The 17950-nt window shown below is 53.3% G+C and overlaps 1 protein-coding gene across 3 annotated transcripts in view; it reads left to right on the top strand.

Annotated features, from left to right (window-relative positions):
• Positions 1-17950, top strand: part of DIS3L2 (DIS3 like 3'-5' exoribonuclease 2) — a 187567-nt gene that overhangs the window by 165454 nt on the left and 4163 nt on the right. For all 3 annotated transcript variants that reach the window (XM_068691642.1, XM_068691645.1, XM_068691643.1), the window contains 3 exons: positions 11791-11974; positions 13118-13204; positions 17752-17899. In XM_068691642.1, the coding sequence (XP_068547743.1) occupies positions 11791-11974; positions 13118-13204; positions 17752-17899 (419 nt within the window). The remainder of the gene's footprint in view (positions 1-11790; positions 11975-13117; positions 13205-17751; positions 17900-17950) is intronic.

Here is a 17950-nt window from a genome sequence, read left to right as displayed (position 1 = left end):
CAGTGAGAGCACTTAAATCTTTCCACAGTTCATTTCAAGCTCCCTTTCTTCTTCCCAGCCATTCCCAGGCCAGTTTGGGGCGCGGATGGGAGACTGCGCCTCTGGCTGCAACGTGCAGGATGTTAAATAACAATGGGAGAGTGGCTTTCACAGGCCATGCGGTGTGCCTGAGCTGCACGTACCAGCAGCTGCGTTTCCCATGCCTTGACGTTCGGCCCATCCACGCATCGCTTCTTTCAGCACAAGCTCTGTCTCGGTGTGTTGCTTTAACTGCCCCGAGACCCCTTTCTCTCGACACCTCTTGGCACAGTCACGTTGGTGCCGCAGGCAGCGGTTTGTGGTGGTTTTGTCCCCTGCTGAAACGGGCCAGTGAAGAGCATCTGTTGGAGCTTCACCGGCCTCCTCCTGAATTGATTTATCGATCAGTTGTGAGCCATCCTCACAATTCCAGCAGCGGGGTCTTCACAGGTGACTCTCCATGGTGATTCCCTGTGTGGACTGGCACATCCAGGCTCTGGAAAAGGGGAGGGCGGTGCCATCCAATGCAGGATGGTGGCATAGAAACAAAAGGTGGGTTTAACATTGTGCTTCCTTCTTCCAGACATACGGAGGTACCCTGCTCATTCAAGGGTTAAGCTGTCTTGAGAGATGCAGCACCCAGGGCCAGGTATGTGTCAGGCCTGGACTGGAGGCTCGCCAAGACATGGGGATATATGGTTTTATTTCTGTTTTGTCATGTGGAGATTACTATGCAATGTCTGTAGGACAAGAAAGCTCTGGGGCATCTTAGGATATGCCCCGTGCTCCAAAAGAGCTTGTTGATTTGGCTTTGCAACACTCATATGCAAAGGCAAGATTTGATGCCTGAAGTGCTCCTTTTCCGAGGATTAAAAGGCACTGGCAAGGCTCTGCAAGATGACTATTGCAAATCTTATCATGATCCAGTGCTGAGATCCGTTGGTTTCAGCAGCACAAATGTGCTGACAGATCTGTGTGTCTGCTTTTTGGTGATGATGGATTTTTTCGGAAGGTTGATCTGTGCTGCTGAACCCTGGTTGTAGCTCCCAAGCTCCCAACTCTGCAGCCTGGAAGGTGGCATTGCAAGGGCTCCTCTTCATCACACCTGTGTTCTTCTTTTTAACGAAACTTCCTTTGATCTGGTAAAACCCTGGCCCAAAGGAGCAGTTTCAGGGTGTTGTCGGGGACTTAGCTTTGGTTTCTTTGCCCTTAGATGCAGCCGAGTGACCCACATAAGGCAGTGGGGGAGGCAGCAGGAGTAACCAGGTTAGCTCTCCTGTTGTGCCAGCCAGGGGCTGAGACATTTACTGTCTTCACCCAGCAGCGTGTGAGGTTTTGCAGATCTCGGTGTGAACAGAGCTTGTTCTCTCTTTGATATGATCTCAAGAGAGTGTGAAATAAAGTCCTTTCTTACCCATCCAGCTCTGCAGAGTTGTCATATCCATCTCTGGCCTTTGAGGAGATGATTCTTCCGTGCGTACAGCAACAGGTCCCAGTCCAACCTTCTTGAAGCTGCTGTGGTCTCATTGAGGCTACTTCATCTGTCTGTCTGTCTGTCTGTACGTAGCTCTAGCTGGAGAAGAGCAGACCCCTGTCACTACAACCATGCACCCTCCTCTCACACTTCTCTGGCATCAAGCATGCTGTTAAACGCCTGCTCCCATGCTGCTTGGCTTGCTCTGTTTGCTGAACTTCAGGAGGATGTTTAGCCCTTTCTTCTCAACCCCATTGTGTAAATGAGGCTAATTTCAGCCTGCCCCGATGTGTGGGCTCACTGGAACGTGACTGTAAATCCAGGCCTGAACATTTTCATGTAAAGGACAGGGTGGTGATATTGCATTGCTGCCTTTAACCTCAGGCTGTTCTCAGACCAAGCCAGCCTCTTCACAACCCCATGCCAGTAAATCAAGTAGCTTTTGAATCAATGCACATAAAAGTCAAGGGAGAGAAGTTACAGATGGAAAAGACCTATCCTACCTTGAGCCTGTCCCGCTGCAGAGGGGATGAGGCACTGTCAGGAATTTGCAGCACTGAGGCCAGGCAGGGTGAGAGCTGTGCCTGGGGGAGATGTGGGGTCGGGGGAGATTGCCTGAATTTCCTGCAGCTTTTCCATCCTGCTCATCTCTTTGCATTTCATTCCCTTGGCTTTCTTTTTGGGAAAGAAAACTGTTGTTGGTTGTATGTTCAATAAACCTGATATGTTAGTTCTCCTGCTCATTGTTTTTCACTCAGGGCTATGCCTGACTTTTCTTTAGAAGCATGTTTTTCTCACCTAATATTTAGTTTAAGCTTGTAGGAGCTGGATGTAAAACCTTCTGGGATGTTTTAATCTGCCAAGAGGCTGCGTGAAAACAGAAGTTATCCAGAGTATTTCAGTAGTCCCTGTTTAGAAAACAGCACCCCCAAATCCTGTGTTGCCCCTTTGCCTTTCATCCCCTTGCCAACTATTGTCGGTTGTTTTAACCCCGATCTGGTGTCCGTGTCCCGTGTACCTTGCTCCCCTCCCCTTAGGGTTTCCATGTCTTTGAAAGTCTTGGTAACCAGAGCGTTCGTGTGTTGTGCTTTGCGATCGTTTCAGACCAAGAATAATACGCCCGGAGCCAGCTGGATCCCTCAATCCATATTGATACAACTATTCCCCTTAACCTGCCCACACTCAGTGCTACAACTGCAAATCTGAGGTCGGGAAGGAGCAGTGATGGACAGCACTGCGAGCCCCACTGCATGGCCACGGCCCTGCCTGGAAAGCAGCCCCAGCAGCGCGCCCCACAGCCCTCAGCAGATGTATCTGGGTGCCCACTGGGGACCTCGTGAGGTTGAACATGTTTTCCTGACATGGATCTTCTCAGAACTGGTGGTCCTGGTGGTTGCTTTAATTCCCTTGATCTGCAGCCAGTCTCTCCTGAGAAATCCTCTCCAGCAAGGCCCTTGCTAAAGGCTGGCTGGTCTGGGTGATGGCTCCTCCTGGAGTTCTTTACCTATAAGCCCAAACAGCACTTAGAAACGTGGTTAAGAGCTGGATCAAGGACCCAGAAGGGCTGTGAGGTAGTTATCCTTGGAGATTGCTAGAACTCAAGTGGAAAAAGCCGATCTGATCCAACTTTGAAGTTAGCCTGCATTGAACAGGAGGTTGGACCAGAGATGCAGAACAAAAGAGAGGATATTTAGCAAGTCACTGCCTGGTTTTCACTTCACAATCACCAGGGGAGACACATTGGGTCATTGTGTCACCACTGCCTTTGGCTGCCAGATTATTTAGGTTACTGTGCATGATTTTGGTCTTCTACATATATATTTTTTTGTCTTGCTTTTGTTGTTCAGTTCTTCATGAGCTTTTGCAGACTCCTGGGTCACATCCAGGTTGGTAGATGGATGCTCCCTTCAGTCACGGGCCATCTCTGGGTATGCTTCCAATCTGGGATGTTCATCCCAACTTTATTTCCCACTTGTCCATAAGTTTGCTTCATGCTTTGGAAGCAATCAACTCTTTAGTGTCAGGTAAGGTTGGGAAAAAAGCATAGCCAAAGACTCAAAGGAGAAATACATGAAGGGTCTAAATCTTGTTAGCTGCAATGGCTGGGTGAGCATTAGGTGAGACATGGGGGGACATGGTACAGGGAGGCTGTGACTCCCTGGGGCACTATCAGCTCACCAGGTGATTAACTGTTTGTTTCTCTCTTAATGAAAATTTGTCTCGGATTAAAGCACTGTAATAGAAAGCTCAGGTTCTGGAGCAGTCCCAAGTGTAGGTTAATATTTACAAGCTATCAGCTTGTGGTTTTATTTCCAACCCTTGCTAGCACAGAGATAAAATCCTTTTAAAAATCGCTTTTGATCTTTCTAGTTCATGACATGGCGTTAGTAAGACAGTTTCCTTATGAAACTGGTAAATGTCTTAATGGAAATGTAAGTTTTTCTCATCCTTTCAGGGGCCAGTAACAGACGAGGAGCCCCCTACATACAGGGGCCATGGCTTTATAATGGAGCATCAGTGATGGATGGTACCCCTGCAGGATAGGCATGCTAGGAAATGTCAGAATGTTATTTCTGCCTCAGTGGCTTAAGATCATCTGTTTACCTAATGGACTTACATTTGCATTTTGCAGGTGTTGTGTTAATATTAATGTGTTGTCTGAATTGTTAATATTCCTTCACTTCAATGTTACATTAATGAAGGCTGCAGGGGATGGAAAAAAAGACCCGACTAATTAATTAAATGGGCAAAAAGCATCTTTAACTTTCCATCGCGCTGCCCTTTGCTTCCACCTAATGGGTCTTGGCATTTCTGGTCAGCAGCCATGTAACACATGCCGCTGTATGGAGCACTCAGCAACGGACTTGCTAATTTTTCTGACCCATAAATCACTTGCGTAAACTTTTAACTGCGAGGAAAAGTGCCTTTCATTCCTGCTTCCTCGTTTCAGTGGGAAATGCAGCCTGATAACAGGCGCTGCTGGGCTGATGTGTGGGGCCGGAGACTTTCACGTCAGGAGAGGGGCTGTCTGCATTTCTTCAGGAATTCTTTCCATTCCCCTCTTAGCCGGACTCTGGATGACATTAATATTATGTGTCTATGAAAGTATTCTTGTCATAAGGTCTGCTTTCAGAGCCAGTCACCTATCAAGCTGTACGTCTCAGGAATGTGGACTGCCAGCCCTCCGTCCTGCTTCTGTGGGGTATTTTCCTTCTCCTGGTTGCTGTCCCAGACCTGACTTTGCTTAGTTTTTTTTTTTTGCCCACCTCCAATTCCTTTGGGTTGGAGAAAACTGTCTCGGGTCTCTGCTCAGGCTCTGGGTGGCTGGGCAGCATCCTAAAGTATTCCTGAAAGTGCGGTTATCCAGCCCAGGGTGGTGATTGCCCCTGCGAGACCCATTAGAGAGAGACCCATTAGAGAACATTAAATGCCGAACACAGCATTTAGTTGTGTGCATTAGTGGTCACCAGTTATCCCTCTCTGCGGAGGGTGAGCAGAGCCCTAACCATCCTTCTGGGGTTCCTCTGGGAGATGAGATCTCCATCAGCCAGTGGCTCTCTGGATCCGATAGGGATCCTTGGGAAGCTGGGCTGGGAATCTGAGCTGCTTGGCTCTTGGAGCTAAACACAGGGACTGCAAGCCCTTTACATTGTCTTCCCCACAGGGACGTGCTTAGGCACAGTGACCTCAAAAATCTGGTAGTCCTGAGAAAAATTTGGAGAAGGCTGCAGCTGGGGCCGAGGGAGCTGCTGAAGCCGGGCCTTCAATTACTGTGTGGCTGAGCGTTTGGGTGCTGTTCTACGCTTTCCTCCCTGGCCCGCGGCAGCTGAAGATGCTGCTTTGGCACAGAGGGGCACTTCAGCTTCATGCCAGGAGTCTGAAGGTTGTCTCCAATTTGCATGAAAAGGAGCAGACTGCAGTCATATTAACATTTAATGAAGAGGCACAGCCTGCAGAGACCGCGTCCTCTGCGAGTCTCGTTTCGGTTAGACGCCGTGCCCTTCACCACTTAGGCCAAGATGGGACCGGGAGGCTTTGGGACAAGGGCAGGCTTTGCCTATATCCCCTTCACACAGATCTCAAGTGAGATTGAGGAGCACGAGGCCACGAGGAGAGCAGTTGCCATCGGCGTGGCCTAGTACCAAGAGGCGCTGTGTAGGCCCCGCGGCCGCTTCAGCGCTCCGACGTCTGGCCTGATGCTGTGCTGCCAGATGAAGTCAGCTCTTCTGTGTAAAGCCCTGTCAATAATTTCAAAGGAAATAAGGCAAATGGTTGAGGTTTTGCCTTGCGGTCTAAATCCCCGTGTGCAAACCCGGTACATCAGGCTTTAAGCAATTAATTCCTAATCGTGCCAAATGCCTTCAGTGGCCCAGCGTCAGGATTGGGAGCTTAAAGTTTTCCACTGTAGCGCATTTAATTTGGATAAAGTGAAGGGAGTGGTATCGTGGCATTCCCAGTCTAAAGGTGCAAGAGTGGCCAGTAAATGGCATTTGTATTCAGAAAGCCCTCCTGTGCATTTGTGTTCTAGGCATCCATTATGGGGAAGGCACCATAGCTAATAAAAAGGACATTCATTATACCCCGGAAAGGGAGTTCATTAGAGGGAAAAGCCATTCTAGCTTAGTAAGAAATGAATCTGAAACTGCCTCAGAGCTGCTATTCTCATCAAGTTTCAATGTTAACAGTTTTAACCAAGAGCTAATTGAGCAATCTCAGAAAGTGGAGTAATTCCATTATTCAGCTCTGCTTTGTTCAAGGCTACCGCTAGCTGTGAAAGGAGCACAAATGACTTTCATCAGGCCAGGAACCACCGGTGTTCTTGCCTTTTACTCCTTTTTCTTTCAAAAATGTAGGGCTTTTGGTCTTTCAGCCATTGTCCTCGGCAAAGTGATCTCCACACCAACATTGCAAGGCTCGTGTATAATGCTGCGATCCAATTCTTGGAAAATGGATTTAATTTTCATAACTCTTGAAGCAGCAGTGTACAGCTGAAGATGCTTCTGTTTGTTGGGTAGGCTGAGTGTCACCAGGAGGACAGCACACTATACTTGCTGGATTTTGCATGGAAAAGGGCCATCGCAAGCTGCAGTCTGGCTACTGGCCAAAGAGCATGATTCTGTCAGGCTGCACTCTCAGGAGATGCAGGCTTAGCTGATGTTCCTCTCAGAAGGGCTTTTATAGGAACCTTTTGAATTTCTTTGTTTTGTGGAAGAGCTGTAATCAAACATAAACGTACGTGATTTAAAGAAAAGAAGAAAAAGTCATGCTGTACTCAGCATCTTTGGACTGAACGCTTTGGAGAGGACGTGTTGGAGAACTGTGATGCTGTTTGTTTACCGCTTTCCTTCGACTGCTGCTGGGTGCGTTACGGTGCTCAGCGCTGCTCACAGCCTTTTGCGGAAGGTGACTTTCTCTTGGTGAGCACAGCAGGATTTAGAGTCACATTCCCAGGAGGTGGCTGTAGATCTGTTTGTTATGAGATTGCGCTGCTGCGATAATCCCCTGCAAGCCAGCAGAGAGGGCGGGCTCCCTCTCTGTAGTGCCCTCGGTAAGGGATGTACATCCATCAGTGTCTCCAGAGCCTGCTCAGATACGCATGAACAGGCCAGGCCTTCCTTTTCCGTGCACCAGCTTCCCATGGCACTGTTCGATTCAAACACAAACCAAGCGTGATGCCTTCACAGCTCTTCTGCTCTCTCCCTGTTTGGATCCGGCATGGAGCTGGCAAGCAGACACGTAGATGTAGGCTGGGAAACAAGAGGCCCTGACGTCTGGCCAAAGCACGGAGCAGGGACAGAAATCTCATCTGCACAGTCACCCAGAGCTTGGGAAGGAGTTTGGACAGCAAAAGTTTTGTTCCCTGTGCAGGGGTGAGCAAATGCTTTGAGGAGCCGACAGGATGGAAATGAACAGATGGGGTTTTGTAGTGGGATAGGGAAAAGAAATTTGGTAACCTCTGCGGAAATGATCCGATCACATTTGACCCGAGCCCGTGATGCTGGGGTTTACCTGGTGGCAGGACACCTGAGTTGCTGGACTCCAGCTCAGGACGGTTCAGCTCTGTCCCTTTGGGAGCACTTTGCCCCAGTGAGCTACGTGTGGAGAGGGGACCAACTTCTCCAAAAAGCCTGCCAAAAGCAAGAAAAACCCTACGGTGGGAGAGGTAGGTGGTGATCTGGGTTATCTCTGTGTCTGTGCCTCAGCTACGAGAACACTTCCATCGCCTGGGATGCAGCCAGCAGTTACATCTTGTGGGAGGACAGGGAGGTGAAAGAGAAGGCACAGGGGAAGAGCTGGGCTCATTTGTGCAGCCGTACCTCGCTGTCATTTGCTCTGAAGCCTGCGGGTCTGTTAGGCTGGTCGGTGGAAGGGGCAGATGTTTTAATGTCGCTTCGCTTTAATCAAGCTGCCTGCCTTGTTCCTGCACTTACTGGATTGCAAACAAAGTGCTTCTTGTCTCTTAGATGTGGCGAACACTGCTTAGCTAATGTCATTTGTCAAGTTAATCAGGGAGAGTGGGCACTTCGATGGCTGCTGGATAGCCTGGCCACATTGCCATGGAAGCAAGCAGCCAAACAGTTACTTGCCCTGTTTTGCTCGGCAGAAATTTGGCATGAGAAGCCAATGTTTTATTTGCCGTCAACAAAACAACTCGCTGAGGATGCGAGTAGTTTTTTCAAGGTTGACGTCAAGGGATTGGAAAGGGTCTCGCTAACCTTTTACAGAGCAGATAATAGCCCTGGTACTAAAGCAGCTCCAGTGCCTGAATGTACAGCTCCTCACCCCATGTCCCACAGATGCTTGGCTTTGGCAGGAGCTGTGTGAGAAGAGTTACAGCCCAGCAGCTTGGCTCTGGGGCTGCTGTCGAGGTGTCATCGGTCCTTCTCAGCTGGGTGGTTTCATAGGTGCTTCTTTGCCTTGCACGAGCCACTGCCATCATAATGTGCTTTGAAAAGCACCATGTCCTGTGTTTTCAGACCATCTCCGAAACCTGCAGCCTCGGTGGATTGTAGGAGCTGGCACGCTTTGCTCACGTTTGAGACTCGGAGGCGAGTTCTTTTGAAACCCATACACTCCGGCTGACCTCTTGCATAAGGCAGGGGATAGAGTTTCACCCACCAACTCCTGCACCGAGCCCATAATTCATGAGCAAAATCTGGGTATTGAAAGAGCCGGCAGAAGATGCTTACGGACGTTGCAGAGCTCTTGAGCCGTCCCGCCCCTCCCTCCCCTCCCTCTCACATGTGCACGAGCTAAATGATGCACAGAACAGGTTGGGAAATGCTCCCTCCTGCAGCGGGGGCGAGCAGGACAGCTGGGATCTGCAGGCACCTCCGTGAGGGACAGCCACCTGCCAGCCCCCAGCCCGCTCCGTGGGACAGCGGAGGAAACCTCGCATGAGCACGGAAAGGGCAAAAGTTCAGATCAGATTGTTTATGGGATTTTATGGAGGCGGGAGCCAAGGATAGCTCAGCTAATCCAGAGGAAACTGTAGCGATGGCGTTAGGCTGCTTTTCACATGGGATTCATTCGGTGCGCGTTCAGATGGACTAGCCTTTCTGTCTCCATTTTTTTTAGCCATGAAATATTTTTCTTTGCGCTCCTGTCTGCCAGCCGCGCCGAGCCAAGCTCCGAGCTCGGCTGTTCTAAGAAAAAAGAAGAGAAAGAAGAAGAAGAAAAAAAAAAGAAAACCCTCTTGTCATTGAGCTCCCGACGAGTTACAGGGTGGCAGCGTGGCTGCTGGTGCAGGTGGCACCCGGTGCTGGTCCCTGTATGATCTAGAGCTGGGGAGGGTCCTCTGTGTTACACCTCACCTGTGTTCTCTGCTCCTCGCAAGGGCAAACCCCAGCTGTGTCCCCCAAAGCCTGTCCCTGCCTTGGGAAGTGAACAAGACGAGGAGCTTTTCAACTCCGAATCTCTGCGGTCATCTCCTGCACCCTGCCGTGGGTGCAAATCTCGTGGATGCTTCCCAGTAAGGTTTTCCTGCCCGTGCTGTCAATGAACCATGCGCCGGGTACCTTGTCTCGATGCAGGCTGTCTTTGATGCTGTCTGGGGGCTGATTCTCCAGGTATGGAGGTGCAGAACAGAGAGGGAGGGATTTTGCAGAGCAAAAATCTCTTTTAGTTTTCCTTTGGGTGTAAAAGCATCTCTGACAGGAGGGCTCTCAGGTATTACCTTCAATTCGGAAGATGCAATGTCAGAACGAGGATATGCCCAGAAGATTTTAAAGCCCAAAGCCCTAAAAGGGTAAAACAAAACTTATTAATCAGGTGAAAATTGCTTCCAGCCCTAAGTGTCGCTGGGGGTAGGAGGTAAAGGCTTCACACTTAGGAGCAACAGGAGGAAGAAGAACCAGGGGAGCTGCCTGAGCACTTGCTGGTGGAGCTCATCTCCAGGACTTGAGATAAGCTCATTGTGCAAAGAGGAGATCCTGTTCACAGGTGTTTATTGCTTTGCCTTCAGAAATGGTTTTGCAACTCGTTCCTTCGAGGCCGCATTTTGAGGAAGGCGCAGGGACCCCATGGACAGCTTTTACCCACGTGTGCGTCTGTGCTGTTTGCTGCTCATCGCTCCAACCTGGGTCGAGGCAGAAAGGCTGGCACAACCCCGCACATCCCCTTGGGCTCTGCAAGCTCAGCACAGCCCCTACTGCTGCCTGCGAGCGTGGTGGCTGGGTGAGAGCCACCAGATTCACCCCCACCTGCGAGACGGGGATGCTGCAGCCTCCTGGCCACCCACCCCTGGTGGTGCCCAGCGGGTTGGTGCCCGGCACCCTTGGGCCATGCTGTCCCACAGCCCCCAGGCGCTGGTGACCATAGAGGGACCGATGTTGCCATCTGCTGGCTTAGCTGCACAGGAGCAGCAAGAGCTTTGCTCGGCCCTCTTGGAAGTCGCCCATCCCAAGCACGCACGGCCCCAGCACTCCTGCACGCTGACTGTGCTGCCCCATCCTGTGAGCTTCTGGGAGCATCTGCCGATCAGCAGGAGCTGTAGGGGATGGGATCGGTCCCTTCCCATTTAGGTTGTGCCTCCCCACTGCCTGTCCCTCCTGCCCTCCCGAAAAGCGTTGAAACATTGGCCTCTCGGCAGCAATAAGCTTCCCAGCGCTGGGAGAGCTCGCAAAGCTCTTGTTAAGGGAGCTCCTTCCCATTAAAGACGAGCATTTCCACTGCTGATTGCAAGCAGCGTGTGCTAATTCCTCCGCTGGGCTCGTCTTTAATTATTTCCTTTCTCTTTCGAGTCTTTGGCACGTTCTCCCGGGCTGGGAGCGCATCGCAGCTGGAACACGTACCCTGGGAGCACAGCGCCCTGCACATCCCACCCGGGTGATGCCCCGGGCAGGAGCAGGGGGCTGCAGGACACCGGCTCCATCCCAGATGCCCTAAGGCAGCCCTACAAAACTGCTATGTGGCGGCAGCAGGGCTGAGCCAGCGTCAGCAGTAATAGCTCGCTTGGGCATTGTGTGGAGCCTGAGGTTACTTCTGGAAATCTATTATCTTTTTTGGCAATGAGGACCGGTTAGGAGCCTTGGGAATACGTGCAGCAAATAGCAGGAAGCCCGGTGAAGCACATCTCGTTGCTTCTCTGAGCCCAGTTAAAACAAGTCTCCCGTGGCACGGCCCTACAGTGGGCAGCAAAGCCTGTAATGCTCCCCAAAACCATCCCCGGCGCTGGGGCTGCTTCTCTTTGCAGCGTGCAGCCCTGGGGATTTCCACTCGCTGAGTCCGGAGGCAGAAGGGGGGAGCTCACCCAGCCTGGGCAACCCCCAGGAGGTCCTAAAAGAAGCACCCAGGGTCCTGGCACCGCCGGGATGCCGGAGGCAGGGCTGCGTGGCGGGCCCCGACCACACACATCGGTCTCAGGATGGAAACAACGAGACGCTGTTTTCTCTGGACCAAGAAGAGAGCGGCGCCTGTTTGTTTTCTGTGCTATCTCTTGCACAGCGTTTGTTTTGCTTGTCGAGCGTTTCAGGGGATAGAATGACCTAAAGGGAGATTATTTTATCCTAATTTAAGCTGTCAATTTATCGCCGGCTTCTGCCTGCCTGTACCACTAAGACAGGCTGCTCCGAGTCCCTGGGGAAACCTCCGCTAGAAAGTGAGAATTTGGGGGGGGATTTGCTGCAGTCTCGCATCTAATCTTCCTTTCTAACAGCCACCGCAAGCTGCTCCCTCATCCCCCCCGTGTCCTGTTAGTCCCCGTCGCTCTGGACTGGCCAGGAGCTAATAAATGGCTTCGCTTCCCAGGGGAACCCCCTCTCTAACCGGGACCCGGGTTTGTGTTTCTCCTCCTGCAGGCTGGTGGAGGAGTTCATGCTGCTGGCGAACATGGCCGTGGCCCATCAGATCTACCGCTCCTTCCCCGAGCGGGCCCTGCTTCGCCGTCACCCCCCGCCCCAGACCAAGCTGCTGAAAGACCTGATGGAGTTCTGCAACCAAGTCGGCCTCGACATCGACTTCAGCACTGCGGGGACCCTGCACGTGAGTGCGCTGGGCTGGCGGGGACCGCAGGGGTAAAGGGGGGTGGTTGTGTGACGGTGTGGTCGCAGCGTGTGGTTTATCCCATGCCCTGTCTCTCCCTGCTCCTCCTCGAGGCAGCGATGCGAGGAGCACTGAGGCTCGTGCCTCATGACCTCACGAGTGCTGAGCAGGGGTGGCCCAGCTTGTCCTGCTCAGGCAGTGCTGTGCTCAGAGCTTGGAGCAGGGTGAGAAGACCTTGGAAGTGCCCAAGTTCCACCTCTCTGTGCAAAGCAGGGCAATAGGAAGGATGTCTCGGTGCAGGAGCACCCAGATTTCCCTTCTTTGCCTTCTTGGGAGATCCTGGGTGGCTTACTTGCTCTGTACCACAAGGGAGGTGGCTCTGAAGGGAGGTGTTTCTGTCTGGACTGCTGAAGATCTCAGGGAGGGGAGGGAACGGGGAATGGGAAGGACCAGAGAGCAGTGCTGGGAAAGGTCAGGAGCAGCCAGCATGGGAAGGATCGGAGCGATCCTCTGTCCCAAGGCTGAACTCCAGCTGAACAGCGCAGCTTCCAGGCTTTTCTTTCCTCGTTGCAACTGGACTGTGGATAATCCTCCGTTAATCACATCCCCACTGGCCTCCCTCATGCCCCTCCATCGACTGGGACTGCTTTCCCCGCTTGCTGGCTGTGACCAAGCTATGTCAGCAGACACGGGGCTGCGCGCTCAGCTCCTCTTCCACGCTCTCAACTCTCCCAGCCCCTTCCTTGCTGGTAGCCCCAGGTGGTGACCTCCCACCCCACATCTCCCCAGGGTCCCATTAGTGCGTGTGATGAAGCTCTCGGTGTCTGGATGGGAGCCAGACACAGGTCAGGAGAGGGCTTACGAGTGCTCTCACATGCTGCACGGCAGCCAGCGGTCCCTGTGCTCCCTGCCTGCAGCCCCGAGAGGGGGCTCAGTGCTCAGAAGCCCTGTGTGCAGTCCTGGGGGGGCTGTGCTGCCTGATGGGACCAGAGCAAACCGCAGCTTTCCTTGGGCTCTTTGTTTTACGAGGGGACTTGTAAGGAAAAGAGGAATGTGGCTCGGATGAGCTGCTGTTCTCCCCAGTATGATCCATCTGATTCCTCCTATTGCCTGCACTGAAAACTGTCTCTTCTTCTCCTCCAGAAAAGCTTAAATGAAACATTTGGGGCTGACAAGTACTCCGAAGCCAGGAAAGAAGTGCTGACCAACATGTTCTCCAGGCCCATGCAGGTAAGACCCACACCGTGCTGTCAGACACATCTGCTGTAGCTCTCTGCTGTGGCTCCATCTTCACCCTGGCCCTTTCTGCATTTCTGCAGCTCATCATTTCCTAGCAGGAGAGCAAATGGATGCCGAGCTCAGTGCTTCCAGCCCCATGTAGCTGGCATTGTGGATATCCCCCGGGCAGCAGAGCTTTACTGGATGGCAGAGTCAGGCTGAGCTTTTCCTTGTGCCCCGCAGTGCCCCTGTGGGGTTGCAGCATTGCACGCTTGGAAGTCACATGCAGGACACAAGCAGACTCACGAGGACCCAGTGGGCACCATGAGGAGCTGGCTCGTGTTTGTGGCAGCTCCTCATGTCATGGTATCCAAGCTGGCTTCTTGTCCACAGAAGGAATTAGGAGCCAGGACAAAGCAGTGCTGTGGGGTTGGTCACAGATCACCGCTTAGTACCCAGACACGTTCTCTTAGAAGCAGGAAAGCTCTGGAAACCCTTTGGTCTCCCTCCAGGCCAAGAAACCTTCTGTAAAGGCCTGTGCAGTGAAGGCTTGTTGTGCTGCTCCCACTGATTGTCATGTTTGATGCATCTGCAGCTCAGGACACTTACTTGGGTGCTTATCACCATCCAAAAAAAAGTTTTTATGAAGCATCTGCCCTTCTGTGTTTGCAGCTGGGCATAGTGCAGCCTCTTCTGAGGGAAGTGTCCTACCCCACAGGGAGAAGGGGCATGCTGCTGGAACGGTCTCTCTGCTGTGGCCTGCTGATCGCTGCAGGAATGAATCATCTTCCCAACATCGCTCATTTCACTGTCACTCTTCTAATTAGCTCATTTGCTCCATTTACTCATTAGCAGTTGCCTGAAGTCCTGCTGTACTTTAGTGACTTAACGCTTGCAAGCGGAATTGGGGACCAAAGGCATTCAGTAAATCACCTCCTCGTGTGTGTGTTCAGCTCAGGAGTGCTGCTTCGTAGGTGGAGTCCTCTGGAGCTGGCTGCATTGTCCCAGATCCCATGTCCTGCTTTGGTTTGTCCTGGTCCCTTCTGTCACGTCTTCCTTTTCCTGTGGAAAGTGCTAACAGGTGTCGTGCATTCCCTGGGGTTCCTCCGTGGTCCTGCTGACTGGTGCAAACCTGGAGCAAGCCCAGCTGCTGGCTGGGAGGGATGAGCAAGGCAGGAGGAACTTGGCTCTGCGCTGACATGGAGGAGGAGATGAGCTTTTTGGGACCCTCTGACTTGCTCAGTTCTTCTCTCTGTGGTCAGAGAGGTGGCAGGTCTCTGAAATACCTCCCGGTGGCTGTTGCATTCACAGGGCTACATCTCAACAAGTTGAAGCAGCATGTGAAGACATGAAGGCTCAGTAAATGAAGTCTTCTGGGGAGTAGATAACAGTTTGGGCAAGAAGAAGAAATAAAGAGAGGGAGCTTTTAGAGGAGATTTTCTACAAGACACAGGATTTTGGCAGGAACTAGGCTCACAACCTCCTCAGAAGATGAAGGTGCCCTTGCGTTCAGGTGTGCTGCGCAGTCCCCTCTCTCCTGGCAGGCCTGCTGTCTGGCACACTTGCATAATAGCCAAAATTCAGTTTGCAGCTGAGCCCGCTGGCCCTGCAGGACAGCCTCTGGGAGGTGAGAGCTGTTCCTGCCTGCCCGCATCCCCAGCAAGGTGGCACTGACGTGCACTGGGATCCTTTTCTTTCTGAAAGCTGTGTGTGAGCCAGAAGGAGCGCAAATCTGTCTTGATCCTGAGATGAGCACGTTCACCTGGCTGTTAGCTGAGGCGTTGTTTGGTTTGTAAATGGAGTTTCAGGCTTCCCCAAAGCCACCAGCCAGGTTACCAGACGCTCCCCTCCCATCTTCAGGGCCACTTCCCAATCTGATCCAGGACGTGCGTGCAGCGGTGTGTCTGTAGGCTCTCTGCTCTGTAAAGGACTGTGGAGCTGTTGGGTGACAGACACGGCGTTGTCCTCTGCACTCCCTGTTCCCTGACCACACTCACCGTGAGCTAGACTGGTGGGCAAGTGGTCACAGTTCCCCAAAACCCCAAGCAATTCAGATCCCCACTATTGTTCCTACTGCTACGTGCAGAGGATGCGCAGTGCAAAGCCATGTCAGTGCCCCTCGGAAGGGGCAGGCAGCCACCAGGTGGAAGCTTTCCCTGGGAGGAGGACTTTTTGCTGTCTACCCCTGATACTGGAGCAGATGGGAAGGAAAACCTGCCCCATCCTGCCCATCTCCGTGGCCTCTAATGGGGTTGAGCAGAGATCTGCGTGCTGGCAGCTGCAGAGCGTGGAGATGCCGAGCCCGTGCCGGTGTCGAGAGCTGAGCCATCGCCGTGACAGATGGCGTGGAGGGGCCCAGGGCGCCGAGGGGTGACCCATGGCCCTGCGCACGTCTCAGCCCCCAGTGATGAAGCTGGCGTTTCAGGGACAACGCTGCAGTCACATCAGCCGTAACAGGCAGCCCACAGGTTGAACCCGTGCTCACACCACCCTAAATCTTCCGTCTTTGCTGCGTGCTGGTGGTCAAGGCATCGGCCTCGTGGAGGAGGAGGAGATGGGGAGCAAGTGGTAACGTGTGTGTCTGCGGGAGCGCCTGGATTGCCACGCCAGGAGGCTCGTAACAGATGAAAGAGCAGCGACATATAATTTTTCAGGGGCTCAGTCACTCGGGGATTCAATCTGTCCGTAAGAGCAAAGCCGCCCCTGGTTGGCTGGGGCTGATTTATTTCACGGTTCTCCCGGGACCGCAGCAATCAGACCCCCGGCTTGGAGACCACTCGCGAGTCAAATCCGTTAATGGGAACACATCTGCTTTGTGTCAGGCTGCTGTCACCGGATAGCTCTGTCCTGGGGCTGAGGACAGGTATCAGACAAGTGTCAGACTGGGCTCCCTGCGGTGCGTAACCTTGCTGCAGCTCAGAGGAGTGCTTTTGCTGCGATTCCCAAGCTGTTCGTAGCCTCGGTGAGGGTCGTGAGCTGTCTGTAGGGTGTCAGAAATAGTCCTGGCCCCAGCAGCAGCGGGATTTGGCCAGCACGTCTCTCGGGAAGAAGCAAGCAGCATCTTCTCCAGCTTGAAATGAGTGCCTTGCTCTGCTGGGTGCAGCGCAGGGGTGGGTGCTTCTCAGTGGTTTCTCATATCAAAAATTTCAACCTGTGCTATCAGCCAGGTGCATTCTGCCTTCTGGGCACCCCTCCCTGCCTGCCTGGCGTTGTGGGGAGCTTCCTCCCTTTTCCCCAGGAGCCTGGCAGCAGTGGCTGTAACCCCCCCGGAACGCCGAGCTGTCTGTCAGGCAGCACAAGGGCACTTGTCTTCCCCCGCAGCAGCCTCCAGAGCCTAGCGTGTGTCCCTGCCCGACCACGCACAGCCTCGTTTGGAGGGAGCCGAGCTAATTGAGTGGAGACCATCCTTCGTGAAGTCCATCAGAAACAATTTAATTCGGGGTTGTGGAAATTGGCAGCCATCTCAGCTCCTATCCCAGCTCTCGGGTCTCATAATAAGGCCGGGACCGATGCTGCTTTTTTTAACCTGCTTTATTTGCTTGCCCGGATCAGCGCGGAGCTGCTCAGCAGGAGCTGGCTGCGCCGCTGGGCTGGAGAACGGAGGATGCAGCTGCCCAAACCGTGGATCCCAGGACGGCTCTGTAATCAGAGCTGGCTACTCCTGTTTTTTTAAAATCCCTTGCTCTGATTTTGAAACAGCTTCGTTCCATCGCCACTGTGCCGTGACCCCTCTGCAACCCCCCTGACCCGTGCAGCCTCCCCTCCCCGCCTGGGCTCGGCCCCGCGTTGTTTTCCCAGCCCCGAGGGCTGGGGTTTCACAGATGTGAAAATAAAAGCTGCAACGTGTGTGATAACAGGGGCGGTGCAGCCGGGAGAGCTTCCCACTGAAGGCGCGGGGCCGGGTGTTGGTTTAGCTGGGCAGTCTAGCCGCTCGGCTTCCCAGCTGTCATCGTGGGATGAAGCAGCAGGGATCGAAGTGGGGCTGTCTCCTCCTCCTCCTCCTCCTCCTCCTCTTCCTCCTCCTCCTCCTCGGGCAGCAGAGCTGCTCATCGCATCCCCTGGGGCAATCTGAGCAGAGGAGATGGGTGTGCAGAGCCAGACCCAGAACCAAAGAGGCTGGCACGGAGCTGCTTGGGGAGAGCATCTTCTGCAGGCACAGGATGAGCTGTGCTGTCCCCTTCCAGCTCCTCTGCACACACGGGGTTTGTGAAAGAGCCCCACGGCCTGAGTCAAAGCAGGAGGCTGCTTAAACCCCCGTGTGGCTTGAAAATCGGTGCAATCCTTGGGGCGAGCCAGGGTGAACCCCCGCAGGGTGCCTGGTGCTGCAAGAGGAGTGCAGGGAACATGGGTCCACCAGCAGCAACTGGTTGCTGGGGCTTCATCCCTTTTGCTACTCAGCTCCTGCAGCACCTGCCTTGTTTGTGCAACCCAAATGGAGCAGCAGATGAGGGCCATCAGCAGCTCAGGCTCTGTCTCACAGCCTGAGACCCCTCCAGCCTCACTCAGGGTCCATCCACCACCCTGACTTCCCCCCTTCCCTCTCTTCTCGCCCCTTCCAGATGGCCCTGTACTTCTGCACCGGTGTCCTGAAGGACGAGACCCTCTTCCGCCACTACGCCCTGAACGTGCCCTTCTACACCCACTTCACCTCGCCCATCCGCCGCTACGCCGATGTCCTCGTGCACCGTCTGCTCTCCGCCTCGCTCGGTGGGTGCCACAGTGCTCTGGGTGCTGCCGGGGGAGGAGGGGGCTGCCCCC

This window comes from Anas acuta, chromosome 9 (assembly GCF_963932015.1).
Source record: "Anas acuta chromosome 9, bAnaAcu1.1, whole genome shotgun sequence".
In the NCBI taxonomy this organism is placed as follows: Eukaryota; Metazoa; Chordata; class Aves; order Anseriformes; family Anatidae; genus Anas; species Anas acuta.
The sequence above is the reverse complement of the archived record's forward strand: the minus strand, read 5'-3'. Positions and strand labels throughout refer to the sequence as shown.